Raw genomic sequence first — 17,882 nt, 5'->3', positions numbered from 1 at the left:
TGGGCCTTCAACATCCATTTTTCTTGGGAGCAACGAAGACTGGGGAGTAGAACCCCTTTGCCTCAAGGCTCCATGAGCAGCACCTGGTGGAGAGAACTCCGCTGCTGGTGGAGAATCTCCTTGTGACAGGGAAGCGGGGCAAGAAACTCAATACCGTAGCCCAAGTGGATTATCTCTAGCACCCACTCATTTCTGTTGTTCCTGCCCTCCAGTGGTGTGCAAAGAGGGCGAGACGACCACCAAAAGTTTGAGGGAGGGGAGGGACTCGATAGAGCTACCCAACGATAGAGCTATCTCAAGCGTCCCATCAACCCTGGTTGGCGGGTGGGCTTCAGCAGTGGCAGCTGAGGTGGAAGAAGCCGGCAAGCTCTGTCTGTGAACCCTCTGTTGTTTACATGGCAGTTCATAAAGGTGCTGGGGCAGGGGGGAGACATGGCTGGGCCTGGAGCTGTGTTTGGGGTGTTCCCTCTTTGGGGCTAAGGTCCAGGGAGCGGAGGATTATCCTAGAGTCCTGAAGGGAGTGAAGTGACTCATTCATCTTCTCATTGACAAGATGGTTTATCTTTGAGCCCCACCAATGTAGCGCAGTTTGTGAAATCGTGTTTTGCCAACAGGGGCTGGTAGTTAGCGCTTCAAACTTGGAGGCTGGTTGATGAAAATAGCTTCCGCCCTAAGAGGCTAAGGCGTTTATCACCCTGGTCAGATGGAGCTGGCCTGGGAAACGGCCATCCGGACGGCTCTCTGGCTGCCTGTACCACCAATGAGTTCGGTGCTGGGTGGGTGAACAGGAACTTGGCCTCTTTCAGTGGAACCAAGTTCTGCTTTTCTGCCTTGTTCAGGGGATGGACGCAGGAGGGCCTCGCGGGCTCCAAAATGGCTTCCTTCCAGGAGCCTACACTGTGCGTCATGGACCTCCTCAGGAGGGATCTGGAGCTCAGTCACGGGCCTCGGTAAAAGCTCCTGGTACTGCCTGTAGTCACCAGTCAGGAAAGGGGATGATGGCGCATTTGCCTCATTGTGGGAGGAGGAGGACACACCCGTTAGAACCGTCGCAGCCAGTTTGATTTCCTCCTCCGCACGCCCCGACGGAGCCTGTGGTACCATATAGGGGGAGGTGATAAGTGCAATTCCTGCACGGATCCAGAACAATTCCTGCATGGATCTCAAGAGCCCCAGTAAGGTCAATATGATGGGTCGACTGGCTGGGGGAAGGGGAGTCTCCCAAGGCATTGGACACCATCGGTCCCTTTGGTAGTGTTGTCTGAGAGGAGGATGGCTCCTAGAGGCTCTGCCTGGGCTGATCTCTCTCTCCGAGGGGTTGAAGTCTTGTCCAGAAGGTCAGAGTCCTCTGATGAAAAAGTCATCTCATGTTTTACCAGCGATACCGGAGGAGGAATGCTCCGGCCTGTAGCTGTAGTAGGGTTTTCAAAGTGATTTCTTCTGGCGTAGAGATGTCTCTGAGGAGAACTGGACTGATAACAGAGGAGACTGCAGGTATATAAAGGCAAAAATACTTTCCGGAGTAGTAAAGGTCTCAGTTTAAACTGGAGTACGGGGAGTACTGGAGGTTGGTGCTGAAAGATCTGGTGTGCCCGAGGACGGATCCATCCTAGACTGAGGCAGTCCTGTGGAAGGGAAGTCCAGGGTGGAACTCCCAGATGAAGCCGTGGGATGCCGGTCCGTCAGTCCAGGAGTTGGAGCTGGTACCGATGGATCCTTCCCCTTTCACGCCGTCCCTTCTTGCATGGAAGATTTAGGCAGCTCTAAGCACTTAGGACCCGCACGCAAGGACTCTCCCGACATGGACCGAGTAAGGGAGGGATCTTTTCTTTTAGAGGCTGTTCTGGAAGGGAATCCGCCGTTGTGTCTAATGCAGTCCTGAGTTTCTGAAGTACTGCTACCCTGCCCTGCCGGCGTGACCTCTCAGCGAGGTCGCACTGTGTGGAGGACACCCAGTGTACTTTACAAAATGGCTTCCTCCATGTGACCACATGGAGGAAACCATTTTGTTTTTGTACAAGTGGCTGCATGACACCACTGATGGCCAAGCCCCTTACTCTCATGAGAGGGTTTCTTGGGCTTCACAGACCCTGCCTCAATCGTGGAGCCCAGGTGGCCTCTCACACATTCCTGGAATACCAGGCATGCCGGTACTTCTGGGAAGGGCATGGGCCCGCAACCACCGGTGTGACCTCACACGCAGTGGTACCACATGGCGGGGTGCCATTTTGAGGTGTGCACAGCCCCACCCCTGCTGGTGTGACCTCACACACACAGTGTGTACACAAGATCAGGCCGCGTGAGGGCTGCCATTTTGAGGAGCTCATTGCCCCGTCCCCGCAGGCGTGAGCTCCCATGCACCATGCTCCTTAAAATGGCATCCGCCATCCAATACTGACTTTTCTCAGTGTCGGACGGGGGGCAAACCCCAAAAAGAGGTTCAAAACCAGGTGGCCGGCCTCCCTACTAGGAGCTTGTACTCAGAGGGGCGTTTCCCAGAGTCTGAGGCTGCTGCATGTGGGCCTGGGTCTGATTGCAGTCTCCTGGCCTTCAAACATTGTCGCTCCTTCCCTCCCCGAAGAAGGGAGCTAACGCTGCACTTGCTGAGTGTCTCCGAGGCCACGAAGGCAGCCCTGGTGTTCATCGCTGCTGGAGAAGGAACGGAGGCAGGCAACCCGGTTCTTAAATCCGAAGACTCTGGGCATAGTCCCGCTCTGCGGGGAGAACTAGACTATGAACCAGTTAACTAGTACGGCTACGAAACGATGGACGCGATCTATACCTGCAGGTTCTGAAAGAACAAGGATCGCTACGGACACGGAGACCACCACATGGCCTGAGTCGGAGTCAAGGAGAAAGTGGAGGGGCACCGGTCCACGCCGCCCTTTGTGCCCTGGGGTCCGAGCGCGAGGAGGACAACGGCGCGGGCGTCAACCAACGGACACCGCTTGCCGCCAGCCTCCGATGTCAGCCACGTGCGGAATACACATCGGGGACGTCGACACAGCGACGCAAGACCCGCGACACGGCCGTGGCTAGGTTCAGGCTGCGGGGCTATAAAACTGCCGTGGAGACACTTAGGCTCGGGATGGAGCCCGGGCTCCGAAATCCCACGACGAGGCGTCTACACGGCAATGTTCAGCCCGAGCCCCGCAAGTCTGAGTCAGCTGACCGGGCTCTGAGACTCAGTGCCACGGGTTTGTTATTGCAGTGTAGCCGTACCCATAGGGACCAACCTGGCATTGCCAGTCTTGTTCCTTGCACCTATTCCGGATCTTTATCGTAAGCAGCGTTCAACAAGCTTATATGTGGTTTGGTTTTAGCCTGGACACAGCCAGGCGCTTTGCACTCAGGACACTGTTGAGCTGAGGGGAGGCCGGCAACCTGGGTCGCCCTCCGTTTCCACACAGACAGCGGGTTGGTGCACTGGGCTAAAACAAGGGGCGGGGTGGTGGGGGTGCAAATTGCTAGCCTGCATTAGGGGAGTGCGGGGCTCGCGGAGCCCAGAGCGGCTTGCCATGCTGCCAGCGGGTGGCAGAGCTGGGAGGGTTCGCCCTGGTGGGCGTGGATAGGCTGTCATGCTGTGAGCAGGTGGTTGAGCGGGGGTGGGCAAACTACGGCCCACGAGCCGCACCACGTGGCTTGGCCCTGCTCTGGTGCTACGGCTGGGGCGCTGGGTTGGGGGCCACACCATGCGGCTCCCGGAAGCCGCAGCATGGCCCCGCTCCGCCTCTTACGCTCTCCAATGGGAGCTGCAGGGGGTGGTGCCTGTAGATGGGGCAGCGTGCAGAGCCGCCGGACCGCGCCTCTGCCTAGGAGCCGGAGAAGGGACATGCCACTACTTCCGGGAGCCGCTTGAGGTAAGCGCCGCTTGGAGCCTGCAACCCGAACCTCTCCCCATGCCCCAACCCCCGCCTCAGTCTGGAGCACCCTCCTGCACCCCAAACCTCTCATCCCCAGCCCCACCCCAGAGCCTGCACCCCCCAGCTGGAAACTGCACCCTTGCCTCAGCCCTGATCTCCTTCCTGCCCTCTGAACCCCTCGATCTCAGCCCAGAGCACCCTCCTACACCCCAAATTCCTCATCCCCAGCCCCACCCCAGAGCCCGCACCCCAAACCCAATTCTGTGAGTGTTCATGGCCCGCCATACAATTTCTATTCCCTGATGTGGCCCCCGGGCCAAAACATTTGTCCCCCCTCTGGTAGAAAGTCACCTGGGCAGCTCGGGTAGCCCTGAAAAGTGTCCCAGTGAGGTACATGGGGGGGGGGGGGAGAGAAGAGGTCATGGCTGGATTGAGGTGTGTTGGGGGAGCGAGGTGTGTGTTGGGAGACAGGAAGAGTGAGGTGTCTTTGGGGGAAAGAAGTGTATTTGGGGAAGGTTTGGAGGCGTGGGGGAGAGAGACGTGTTTGGGGGGGGACAGGGGAGCGAGGTGTGTTGGGGAGGTCAAGGTATATTGGGAGAGCAAGGTGTATTCAGTGGGAGCGAGGTTTATTCAGGAGGGTTTGTGGGGAGAGAGAGGTGCATTTTGGGGGGGACCTAGGGCAGCATGTATTCTGGGGGGGGGGTTGGGGCAGAGCAAGATGCATTCCGGGGGGCTAGCGAGGTGTATTTAGAGGAGTCCGGGGCGGGGGGGAAGTGTGGTATATTCAGAGGTCCGGGGGCGGGGGGGGGGGGGGAAGAGCATGGTATAGTCAGGAGTCGGGGGTGGGGGGGGTTTGAACAAGATGTAATTGGAGAGGTCGGGGGGTGGTATATTCCAAGGTCTGGGGCGGGGGGGTGGTATATCCTGGGCGCGTGGTGTATTCAGAGGTCCTGATGTGGGGGCATGGTATATTCAGAGGTCCCGATGGGGGCGTAGTGTATCTGGGGGGCGTGGTATATTCAGAGGTCTGCGGGGGGGGGGGGGGCATAGTATATTCAGAGGTCCTGGGGAGGGTGTGGTATATCTGGGGGGCGTGGTGTATTCAGAGGTCTATGGGCGGGGCGGGGTGTATTCAGAGGTCCGGGGGGGGGGAGTGGTATAGTCAGAGGTCCACCGGGGGTGGGGGGCGGCGTGGTATATCCAGGTGCGTGGTATAGTCAGAGGTCCGCCGAGGGACATGGTATATCTGGGGGGCGTGGTGTATTCAGAGGTCTGCTGGGGGCGGGGGGTGTGGTATAGTCAGAGGTCCGCCGGGGGGGAGCGGCATGGTATATCCGGGGGTGTGGTATAGTCAGAGGTCCGCCGGGGGGGAGCGGCGTGGTATATCCGGGGGGCGTGGTGTATTCAGAGGTCCGCCGGGGGCGGGGGGTGTGGTATAGTCAGAGGTCCGCCGGGGGGGAGCGGCATGGTATATCCGGGGGTGTGGTATAGTCAGAGGTCCGCCGGGGGGGAGCGGCGTGGTATATCCGGGGGGCGTGGTGTATTCAGAGGTCCGCAGGGGGGCGAGGTATAGTCAGAGGTCCACTGGGGGGGTGGTATATCCGGGGGGCGTGGTGTATTCAGAGGTCCGCCGCTGGATGGGGCGTGGTATATCCAGGGGCATGGTGTAGTCAGAGGTCCGCCGGGGGCGGGGTGTATCCCGGGGGCCGTCACTCACTCACCCTCGGAGCAGTACTCCCCCCTCCAGCCGGGCAGGCAGATGCGGGCGCCCAGCTCGTCGCAGGCGTAGTGCCCGAAGGCGTCGTCACGGGGGCGGCAGTAGTCGGAGCAGCCCTCGCCGTAGTAGTGCTCGTCGCACAGCACGTGGTAGGAATAGCGCAGCTCGCTCTGCTCGCCCAGCTGCACGTCCTGGGACCAGTCCTCACCCACCGCCAGCCGGCGCCGCGTGGCCAGGCGGCTGATCAGGTTCTGGGCGTCCTCTGATGGGGGGTCAGGGGGGAGAAGAGGAGAAACGGGCGGTCAATGAAGAGCCTGGGAAAAGCACAATCCTTCCCCTCCCCCATGGGCAGGGCCAAAAACCAGGATCTTCAGCACAAAGGGCCTGAGCCAGACACCACTGAAGTCAAAGGGCCTCGGGACGAGGCATAGACATTGCTCACGTCAGCTGAAGGAGGAGCTCCGTTAGAGGATAACGGCCTTACTACTGCTGCTGGCTATGTGGACCAGCCACTAGAGGGAAACACATAATACTGACCCAACAGGTGACATCCCCGCCCTGTATACACCCCACGGTCATGCAGCAGGAATGCATTGAATGCCTCTCTCCTCCTGCCCAGTCCTGCCCTGGGTAATGCCCTTTGCTCCCTACCCAGAGGAGGGGGTCACTCTTAAAGGGGTGTGGGCCAGGTCCAAGGACAGGAGGGACCTCTGTGATCATCCAGCGTGACCCCCCGGTGTAACACAGGCCAGAGAACTTCCCATCAGAGCTAGAGCAGATTGCTTAGTAAGACATCCACAGTCTTAAGTTTAAAATCATCAGGGATGGAGCCCATGGGGAGCTGTCCCAAGGGGCAACGCCCCTCACTGTTGAAACTGTGCATCAGATATCCCCATCCGAATATTTCCAGCTGCAACTTCCAGCCACTGGATCGCGTTTTAACCTTTTTCCACTAGACTGACGAGCCCTTGATTAAATATTTGTTCCCCCTGTAGGTGCCGATAGATGGGGATCAAGCCACCCCTGAACCTTCTCTTTGTTAAGCTAAACAGATCGAGCTCCATGAGTCTCTCACTACCAGGCAGGTTTTCTAACCCTTTGATCATTCTCTTGACTCTTCTCTGACCTCTCTCCAATTTACCAACATCCTTCATGAAGAACCAGACACAGGATCCCAGCAGCGGTCACACTGGTGCCGAACACAGAGGGGAAAGAACCTCTCTGCTCCTACGTGAGATTCTCCTGTTTATACAGCCCAGGATGGTCGTGACTCTTTTGGACCCAGGGTCGCACTGGGAGCTCATAGTCAGCCAGTTCTTCAGTTCCCCCACCCCCAAAAAGTCTTTTTCAGTCACTGCTTCCTAGGGAGAGTCCCCCTAACCTGCGTTCTTTCCTTTCTAATCCTCATAATGAACTCGCTGCACCAGCTCCCCCTCACTCCCCTGGTTTAAATCCCAGCCCCAGCCCACCCGGGATCTCTTCTCCATCCACCACCCCACTCAGTGCCCCCCGCCTGCCATGAATCTGCCCAGCTGGCAGCCGCTTGCCCTCTGCCAAGGCAGACAGAATCATCACAATGTGGGGCCGGAAGGAATCTCAAGAGACCGTCTAGTCCAGCCCCCCGTGCTGAGTCTGGACCAAGTAACCCTAGACCAGCCCGGCCAGGTGATTGTCCAGTGACGGGATTCCCTAACCTCCCTTGCAAGCCTACCCCAAAGCTTCCCTTCCCTGAGAGCTCTGAATATCTACCTTCAGTCTCCCTCGCTGCAGATTACGCCCATTACGTCTTGTCCTGCCTTCAGCGGACATGGAGAACAGCTGATCCCCGTCCTCTCTCGAACAGCCCTTAGTGTCTTTGACGACTGTTCTCAGGCCCCCCCTCAGTCTGTTTTGCTCCAGACTAAACCTACCCACGCTTTTAACCTCTCCTAGGGCAGGTTTGCTAAACCTTGGATCCTTTCTGTGGCTCTCCTCTGGACTCTCTCCAATTTGCCCACGTCTCTCCTAAAGCACGTGGACACCGCGCTCCAGCTGAGGCCTCCCCAGTGCTGCACAGAGCAGGGTAATTACCTCCCGTTTCGGACATACGGCACTCCTGTTAATACACCCCAGATATTAGATTAAACCTGCGTCACATTGCCGACTCCTATTCGGTTTCATATCCGCTAGATCCCCTAGTTTATTTTTCAACAATATTATCCCCTGGCCAGTTATTCCCCGGGCATTTGATTTTTCCTTCCCCAGTGAAGTATTTCACACCGCTGTCCACTGATTTTCCTCTTGTTGATTTCAGACCAATTCTCCAATTTGTCCAGGTCGTTTTCAATTCCCCTCCAAAGCATCGGCGACCCCTCCCAGCTTGGTGTCAGCTGCAGATTTTATAAGCATCCTCTCCACTCCGTGGTCCAAGTCATTCAGGAAAATATTGAACGGGAACCAGCCCCAGGACTGACCCCTGCAGGACCCCACCAGTTACGCCCTCCCCACTGACAGCAAACCATTGATAACTCCTCTTCGAGCGCACCCACCTGGTCGTCATGCCATCTAGACCCACACTTCCCTAGCCTGCTTAGGAGAATGTCAAGTGGGAAGGTGTCAAAAGCCTTCCTAAAAATCAAGATACATCACATCTAGTTTTCCACACACCGCCCCCCCCCCCGACCCCAATCGAGTAGACCAGCGACCTTGCACACGCCCCACAGATGGGGCCAAGTAGGTTTACCCACAGCACATGCCCCGCACCCAATTACACCTTCTGCCCCATAGCACCCCCCCGGGACCCCACCTTGTCCCCGCTCAGTGACACTAGCGCCAACCTGTAAGGGGAAAAGAACAATACCCCCTTCTTTCCCCACATGTGTCAGGGGAGGGTCCAACCCAGTCGAGGCAGGAAGGGGGTCAGGCGCTGCCTTTGGGGGAGGGCCTGTGTCCATTTGCTGTTCCCATCCGTGCCCGAGTTCCCACTGCACCCCCTTCTCCAGCACTTGCGCTCCTACCTCCAGCGCCCCCACAACACACACCCAGCACCCCTCCTCCCCACCCAACCCCTAATCCCTACCCTGTCCTCCCCACCCCACCCCACCCCACCCAATTCCCACACCCCTCTCTGCTCCTACACCTCTACCCCCACACTCAGCACCCTGGGGAGAATGTGGAAATGTCTTGTAACACTTTAAGGAACAGTGTGTGACTCGGTTTACCCACTGCCTGGGAAGGGGTCAGTGCCTCCTCTGGGGATAGGGAGTGAGGCACATGTGTATAACAGCTCTGCCTGAGGCCAGATCTACCCTGCAGAATCTAAACCGGCATAGCTCCCTAGTGTAGACGCAGCATATGGGACAGAAGGAGTGCTGACTTCTGTGGTAACACCAGCTTCCCGACCGACAGTAGCCAAACCACCAGAAGCACTCTGTCTCCCCGCTGACAGCTGTGTTGGCATAGCTAAGTTGGCTAGGGGGGCAGTGGCTTTTGCACCCCAACTGACACAGCTATGCCAGGCTACGTTTTACAACTCTAATGGGGCCCAAATGTGCCGTCAAGAACTGAAGGGAACCCACACAGATGAATAGCAGATCCAAGGACTGGCACAGGAACCCTTCACCCCCAGCCGTGCAAGAAAGAGAAGAGCAGGGTTGCAGGGGTGCAGACAGAGACGTAGGAGATACCAGACCTAGGTACAGAGACACAAGATAGATGCCAGGAGAGCATGGGATATCAGGGCAGCTGCTTCTGCCCCGATAGACACTGTCTTTAGCTTGGCTTTTCCATGCAGACCTCAGCACTCTCCGAGGCTAGATTACCAATGACTAATCAATGCTCCATTGTCCTGAAAAGGCTGCCTCGTCTCACCAGGCGTACGCCCGGGTGCCTGGCTCCCTGGAGGGGTACAAGGGTCTATAGGAGTCTTAACTCGGCTGGTCTCCCAGTAGAGCATCAGGACAGAAACAAGGTACCAGAGTTTTGGGAAAGGCTATGCTCAGGGCAAGGCAAGACCTAGTGGTCCTTTTAAGACAGTGGTTTTCAACCGGGGGTATGTATACTCCTAGGGGTACAAAGACATCTTCCAGCGGGGACATCAACTCATTCAGATACAGTATTTGCCTAATTTTACAACAGGCTCCATAAAAAAGCACTAGCGAAGTCAGTACAAACTAAAATCTAATACAAGGACTTGTTTATACTGGGCTATATGCTGTACACTGAAAAGTATGTTTATATTCCAATGGGTTTATTTTATAATTATATGGTAAAAATGAGAGAGTCAGCCATTTTTCAGTAATAGTGAGCTGTGACACTTTTGGGTTTTTTAGGTCTGGTTTTGTAAGCAAGTCGTTTTTAAGTGAGGTGAAACTTGGGGGTACGCAAGACAAATCAGACTCCTGAAAGGGTTACAGTAGTCTGGAAAGATTGGGAGCCACTGTTCTAAGGGACTGGATGAAGGCTGGAGCACTGAACCCATGTTGATCCATGACAGCTGGTGGCAGCAGTGGGATTTTGGATGCACCAGTAGTATTTTGCATCCAGTGACCACAGCAGGGGAAAAAACCAACCAACCAACCAACCAAGGTTAGTGAAAGGAAACGTTAAGGCAAATGGCATGGAAGACCGTAGAGCTGTACAGAGCGAGAAGGCTAAATGCTGAACAGTTAAACGAGGCACAGATGGCTGCATGGCTAGACAAGGACAATTGGGCAAGAACCATGGTCCAGACTCAGAAGGGGTTCCAAGCGATCGGCTCAGCTTGAGAGCAGAGAGGAGGGGAGAATTGGAGAATGCCCCAACACACGAGCTGGAGCCACACAGACTGGGGCTGAAAGCAAAGGAGCGCCAAATGGAGGCACCGAAGCTGGAGACAGCCAGGTCCAGCAAACTGAGCAAGAACAAGACGCGCAAGCGTGTTGCAGCCAAAACGCGAGTCACGGCAGAGGGATGCAGGAACTGGAAATCAAGGCACCAAGGAGCAAGAGGCCACATGGAGCCCCAGCTGGGGAGATCTACTCCACAGATACTACATTACTGCCCCACTTGGAGGAGGATGGGGACAAAGAGGCCTTCCTCGCTGCCTTGGAGTAGGCTAGTAATTTGAATCCAATCCCCCCTGCAGATGGGCTCCGATGTCTCACTCCCATACCGGGGCCTAAAGCCATCAGGCGTCTAGTCAAACTGATGGGGCTGATACTGGGGACTAGGTGCAGTGCAAAGGGGCCCTACTGCTTATGTCTGAATTGACCCCTGTGGCTTCTAGGACAAGGTTTTGGGGTGTGGGGGTGCAGAAGACCATGGGAGGGACATATACGGAAGTTGCCACCCTGGTGGGAGAATAGCTCCACCAACGGGGTACTGAAGAAGGAGTCACTTCTCTGGATGCTTTGTTGGGTTAGAACAATTCCACTCAATGTGGAATTTAAAAGATTGGATGGTTTACAAGAAGGTGGGAGGCTTTTTTGGAAAGACCCTGCTCCAGGGAGTCTTTTGGGGCCATCCTCTGGCCTGCGTCGTACAGGAGATCAGACCAGATGATCACAACGGTCCCTTCTGGTCTTGAGATCCGTGAAAATATGGTTAGTGGATCAGAGGTCTAAGGATGTCAGTCACAGGCTGATCGACACGTGAGTTTGTGGACAGTACGTCCAGTTATTAAACAAGACCCAAAGGGGATAGGCCTAGGCATGGGGGGAGGAAGTGCCCCAGATGTGGGATTTGGGTAAACCCAAACTGGGAGGGGGCAGCTGACCTGGGTAGCCCCCGGATCCCAAAGATCTAAGCTGCAATATCTGCAGAAGGATGGGGTATAATGGGGCGTTCTGCCTGAGTCTCCGTTTCCTGGGGCCTGCCCAGAACTGAAGGGTTAATCCATCATCTGCCCAGCCAAGAAGGCAGCCGGTATATTGGCTGTGTGAGTGACCATGTGGGAGAAAGATGTTACCCAGCCAGCGCCTCTCGTGGCTAGGATCTTCTGGTAGAGAAGTCCCCACTCCGCACACTGGTGCGCATGCCCTGTTGGACTCACCTGGCCCCAGATCCAGCTGATTCCCAAAGGGAGCAAAAGGTGGGAGCTTACAGTGAGATTTTCAGGGGACAGTGGGACACTGGAGCCAATCCCCACGTAGTAAAGCCACGTCGAACACTGCAATCTGGGGCAGGTTCCGAGTACGAAACCCATGGTACACTCGGCAGCACAGAGTTCTGGGCAGACTCCAGCAGCGCTGTAGGTGGGGATCCTGGTTGAGACCCCTTTTGCATTACTTCTTGGAAGGGACCCTGTAGCGGTGAACAGTTGCAGCATTCTTGGAGCCGTGTCGGTCCCAGGATAGAAGACCAGCTAGGTGAGGTAAATGGAGCTTTAAGGCACAGTCCAGCCCTTCTCTCGGTACGAGCCAAAGGCCTGGGGCAAGCACAGAGGGGAGCCACACGGACAGGCCTGGAGGTGTCAGGCAGGTCACCCAAGGGAAATGCTGGTAAGCTCACGACACCTCCCCGTCTGTAGACGGATACCTGACCTGGAGTGGGGCAGAGGAAGGACCCCCACCCAGCTCCACCCAGGAGGCAAGAGTCTCACCAGCTCTAGGGTGAATTCCCTGAAGCCTGCATCTATGACCAAGGCAGTTACTTCCCTGCCTGCCTGCACTGGGTAAGCTGAGGCACAGCTGAGCCTTGTCGCGGCTGAGTTCCTGGCTGAGCGTGCACGGGGAGAGGGACTGCCAGAAGCGTGAACCCTGTCAGGGGGTGGGAAAAGCCCCAGAGAAGGGTAAAGCAGCTGAGAGGCCACAGATGATGGCAGAGACATCTTTTCACAGGGTGGCCACGGCCATGGTACACGCTCTTAACCAAGAGGCCCTGAATAACATCGGGGAGTGAGGAAAGAGACAATGACTTCTCCCCAAGAGAGGAAATGGGGTCCTGGCATACGCACAGCCCCGGGGTGGAGACAACTCCAGAGGGAGCCTGCCAACGCTGCACCCGGGACACCCAGAGCTAACCTGCCCTGCTCCCACCCGCAAACTATTCAAAGAGGCACTTCCTAGCCCACCCTAGTGGGAAGGACACCCCAGGCGGCAGCCCAGACAGCTGACACCCAGAGGAATGGGAGGAGGTAAAGGCAGGGCCTGATTACAGCCTCAGACCCGAAGGCTTTAGGATGGCAAAGGGGTGTAGAGGGGAGGGCATGAAAGCTCCCCATGTGGCCCTTGCTAGCGTGACCCTAAAGGAGAAAACCTGTGGGATGGATTTGAAACGGCTCTATCCTGCTATATGACAACTGCATGTTGTTTAATGAGCAGCAGCTCTTCTGTAAGACCCTAGAGATTACCTGGAAGAAAAGTTCTCCAGGGAATTGGGGACGTTTGCCCCGGCATGTTCTGATCACTCTTGCGGTTTCACTGAAGTAGGAGAACGCTAAGCTGGGGGGAGAGGTAGATACAGGGTCCAGAGTGACCTAGACAAATTGGAGGATTGGACCAAAAGAAATCTGATGGGGTTCAACAAGGACAAGTGCAGAGTCCTGCACTTAGGACGGAAGAATCCCATGCACCGCTACAGACTAGGGACCGAATGGCTGAGCAGCAGTTCTGCAGAAAAGGACTTGGAGATTACAGTGGACGAGAAGCTGGATATGAGTCAGCAGCGAGCCCTTGCTGCCAAGAAGGCCAACGACATATTGGGCTGCATTAGTAGGAGCATTGCCAGCAGATCAAGGGAAGTGATTATTCCCCTCTATTCGGCACTGGTGAGGCCTCATCTGGAGTATTGCGTCCAGTTTTGGGCCCCCCACTACAGAAACAATGTGGACAAATTGGAGAGTCCAGCGGAGGGCAACGAAAATTATTAGGGGGCTGGGGCACATGACTTACGAGGAGAGGCTGAGGGAACTGGGGTTATTTAGTCTGCAGAAAAGAGTGAGGGGGGATTTGATATCAGCCTTCAACTACCTGAAGTGGGGGTCCAAAGAGGATGGAGCTCAGCTGTTCTCAGTGGTGGCAGATGACCGAACAAGGAGCAATGGTCTCAAGTTGCAGTGCCGGAGGTTTAGGTTGGATATTCGGAAACACTACTTTACTAGGAGGGTGGGGAAGCCCTGGAATGGGTTACCTAGGGAGGTGGTGGAATCTCCTTCCTTAGAGGTTTTTAAGGTCAGGCTTGACAAAGCCCTGGCTGGGATGATTTAGTTGGGGTTGGTCCTGCTTTAAGCAGGGGGTTGGACTAGGTAACCTCCTGAGGTCTCTTCCAATCCTGATCTTCTATAATTCTATGAATGTGGAGTCCCAACTTCAGAGGGGGTTCAAACATCCTTAGATCTCTGCCGGGGGGGGGGGGGGAAGGGAGCGATCGCACTCTGTTCTGGAAGCGAGGTGAAGAACGGGGGAATTGCTTGTGATCTTTTTATGAACGATGTGTGACTCAGTTTACCGACTGAGTGGAAAGGGGCCAGTTCCTACTCTGGGGAGTGTGGCGGGGCTGGATGTCAGGCAGACAATGGCAGTCTCTGGGATGGACCTAAAAGAACCAAATGGAATCCACACAGATGAATGGAAGATCTATTCATAAGCACTTCGCCCCAGCCGCTCAGGAAATAGAAGAGCTGGGACACAGAGGAGTTGCAGGGGTAAGGACAGAGAGGTAGGAGGCACTGGGGTTTGTGTTAAGAACTAGGACAAAGACACAAGGTGGACCCAAGGAGAGCATGGGATATGAGAGCATTTGCTTCTGCCCATATAGACTGTCTTAAACTTGGCTAAAGACTCTCCAGTGCTGGATTTCTAGTGACTGATCAATGCTCTGTTGTTCTGAAAAGGCTCCTGGTCTCACCCCACGCATGCCCTGGGTGCATGGCTCCTTGAATGGGTACAAGTCTCTACAAGAATCTTATCTCAGCTGCACTCTCAGTAGAGCGCCAGGACAAAAACAGGGGGTGCCAGAGATGAAGGTCCAGTCTGGGAGTCGGAGAGCTGCAGAATTCACCCTTGGGAAAGGCTATGCACAGGCTTGGCAAGAAATAGGGGACCTCTTAAGAGACCGTATGAAGGCTGGAACAATGATAGCTGTAGATCCATGACAGCTGGTGTCAGCAGTAGGATACAGAATGCACCACCCACCCAACCCCCACGCCTCCCAGCAAACAACTCTCATAGGAATCGCCAGAGGACTCTGGATCACAGTCGAGGCCCACCCAGCTTGGTATCCTAGTTCTGACAGCACCCAGCCCTGGATGCAACACAGAAAGGTGTAAAGACTCTGCAGTAGCCGAGGGGAATAATCTGCTCCCCACACAGATCTCACCCTGGTCTTTACTAACTACAGATCTTAAGCCTTGGAGCGGGAGGTTTAGCTCCCTCCTGTACGGACTCTAACCCTGCATATTCTTGTTCTCTACATGAATGTCCAAGACCTTTTTCTCTTGTGCTACCAGTGTGGTACCCATGGGTGGGTCAGCAGCAGTAGTAGGGATAGAACTGGGGACCTCTGGATTTAAAAGGCAGGAGCTTTTCCTGCCCAAGCTATGAGACCCAGCTCCCCGATCAAGGCTACAGCAGGCTCTTCCACCACTAGGGGTATGTCTACACTGCAAAAAAGGTGTGTTCTTAACTCACGTTCTTAATTCGCGTTAGCTAACCTGGGTTAAAACAGCAATGAAGACCCAACCAATCGGCTCTAAACTCCAGGCTTCTCTAACTCCAGCTGCGAACCCGAGTTAAGAGGAGAATGAGAAGTCGCTAACCTTGTACAGTGACTGGAGTTCAAGCTGTGTGGTCCATGTGCACATTCGAGTGGGTGGGGTGCATGCACAGCGGTGGAGTTCGGAGTCTTGTGGCCAGGAGTGTCCACACGGCACGTCCGCATCCTGGTAGCTCTTTGCCTTTAGACACCCTTGCGGAAAACCATGGAGCGTGTCAGCACGCTCCGTTGCTCTTCACCGCAGAATCAGAGTTAAAAAGGGCTCCTGGCACGTGCTTATGGATGACATCTCAGCGGCTCAAAGGAGAAGTTACAGCGGTTCATTGTCTATACGCACATTATATTGATGCTGACTCCAGTGCATCGAGTCTAAGAGAATAAAGAGACTCAAGTATGGGCCTGCTGAACACAGCTTCCAAGCTGGAGACTTCAGTGAGTACCTAGTGCTTAGTGAATGAATGGATAGCGCCCCAAGTGGCTGCCCTGCATGTGTGCACGTTCTTTAAGGAGGCTGCTGAGGCTGTGATGGAACGAGTCTCAAAAAGGATGGGGGAGTCCTTTGCCACCTCATAGCAAGTTCTCATATCATCAGAAATCCACATGGACAAAGGCTTTGCCTCTCATCCTTCCTACGACGGCCACTAAGTGAAGATCTGCATGGCTTCTTTCTTTGTAGATAGGAAGCCGGGACTTGTTTGATGTCTCAGGTGTGAAGAGCTGGAAGCACGAGGCTTAAGATAGAACACAAGTAGGTGGATTTGCTTGTTCAGATGGAATTCTGCGACTACCTTTCGGCAAGAACTTTGGATGGGTTCTTAAAGACACTGGATAGCCAACTACAGAATAAAGGAGTAATGGTCTCAAGTTGCAGTGGGGGAGGTTTAGGTTGGATATTAGGAAAAACTTTTTCACTAGGAGGGTGGTGAAACGCTGGACTGCATTACCTAGGGAGGTGGAGGAAGTTTTTAAGGTCAGGCTTGACAAAGCCCTGGCTGGGATGATTTAGTTGGGGATTGGTCCTGCTTTGAGCAGGGGGTTGGACTAGATGATCTCCTGAAGTCCCCTCCAACCCTGATATTCTATGATTCTATGAAGGAGGGCCAGCCAGCCATGCTTGACTCTCTCCTACCCTCCTCACCAAGGTGATAGATACCCTGAATGACATTTTCAGAGACAGACAATTGCAAGAGAGCACAAAATCGCCATTAGCTTGAACGGAGGGTCCATCAGCACTGAAACAATCAGGTTGAGGTCCAATGGGGAAACCAGAATAGGCGGAAACTCACTGATCAGGCCTTTTAGAAATGTCAAGACCACTGGGCGTGAGAAGGTAGATTGGCCCTCTATAGGGGGAGGAGGTTTAGAGATCACAGCCAAGCATAACATCAGTGAGAGCTCAGTGACAAGTTAAGCCATTTGAGTTCCAGTCGATAATCCAGGACCACGGGCATGGATGCCTTCTGAGCGTTCAAGATTTTTGACACCACCAGTGAAAAAATCTTGGCCATTTTGCAAGGTAAGTCTGTCTTGTAGAGTCTGTCCAGCTGCCAACCAGGATATCCCAAATGGCCAAGAAGCAGGACTCTCAACAACCATCCAGCAGCCCAGCTGTGAGATGAGGAGACTTAAGATCCAGATGAAGGACTTTCCCCTTGTCCTGTGACATTAGGTCTGCTACCAGAGGTAAGGTCTTGAGCCAAGTCTCGGAAAGTCTCAGGATGTCAGAAACCAAGACTGTCTCAGCCATGCCGGGTGCTCTCAGGCCGAGACTGTGGCCAAGACCATCTTGGTTTCTGGACATCCTGAAGGTGTTTCATCTTGCAAATGGCTACGTCCCTGGATAGTGCCAGTCTGAGAAGATGGCTTGAAAAATGGAGTCCTTGAGTTCCCACTTGTGGTTCAAGGAGATGTACCTGCTCCAACCGTCTGCTATGGTGATCTTCAGACTGGGTAGATGGACAGCCGAGAGGGCGATCCAACATCTGATGCCCCAGTTCCATAGCCAAATGGTTTCTTGGCCAAGCGGGTTGGATCTGCCACCTCTCTGGCTTGTTGAGGTAGAACATGGAGGTGGTATTGTCCGTCATTTATCTGGCTGTGCTGTCGTGCAATATGACTCAAGGAGGACTCTCTGGGCTTGAGCAGCACCCTGAGCTCTCAGAGGTCGATGTGCATCTCTGTCCCTCAGGGCACCCACAGGTCCTGTGTCTGCAGGTTGTCCATATATGTTGCCCATCCCGAGAGCAATGTGTCCATCACCCTCATCCTGGATAGTTGGGGAGGTGCAATGGGGCATTCACTGGGTCTTTCCACCAAGTCAGAGATGATCGACCCAACGGGGGCATGAAGAGGGCCATATCCAAATGCTATTTACCTGGGGTGCAGACAGGCCTCGGCCAGCCCTGCATGCATCGGAGGTGGTCCTCCTAGCCTCATGTCGGATTACAAGAGCAGCAAGGAAAGTTCTCCCAACTAAAGAGTCTCACTCCTCCACCACCACCATGAGATCAGGAACGAGAGATTCTTGAACCTGTCCCAAGGTAGGAAGTCCATGGGTTTGAGCAGTGCACCCATGAACTCCAGGTTCGGCACCAGGCTGCGGGTATATTGAGCAGCCTTTGAGACCCAGC

At 54.8% G+C, this 17,882-nt stretch overlaps 1 protein-coding gene across 1 annotated transcript in view; it reads right to left on the bottom strand.

Moving 5' to 3' along the window:
* Window positions 1–17,882, bottom strand: part of DLL3 (delta like canonical Notch ligand 3) — a 263,951-nt gene that overhangs the window by 222,040 nt on the left and 24,029 nt on the right. Inside the window, exon 4 of the mRNA XM_074937098.1 lies at window positions 5,585–5,842. Within this exon, the coding sequence (XP_074793199.1) occupies window positions 5,585–5,842 (258 nt within the window). The remainder of the gene's footprint in view (window positions 1–5,584; window positions 5,843–17,882) is intronic.

This window comes from Natator depressus, chromosome 23 (genome assembly GCF_965152275.1).
Source record: "Natator depressus isolate rNatDep1 chromosome 23, rNatDep2.hap1, whole genome shotgun sequence".
NCBI lineage: Eukaryota > Metazoa > Chordata > Testudines > Cheloniidae > Natator > Natator depressus.
The sequence above is the reverse complement of the archived record's forward strand: the minus strand, read 5'-3'. Positions and strand labels throughout refer to the sequence as shown.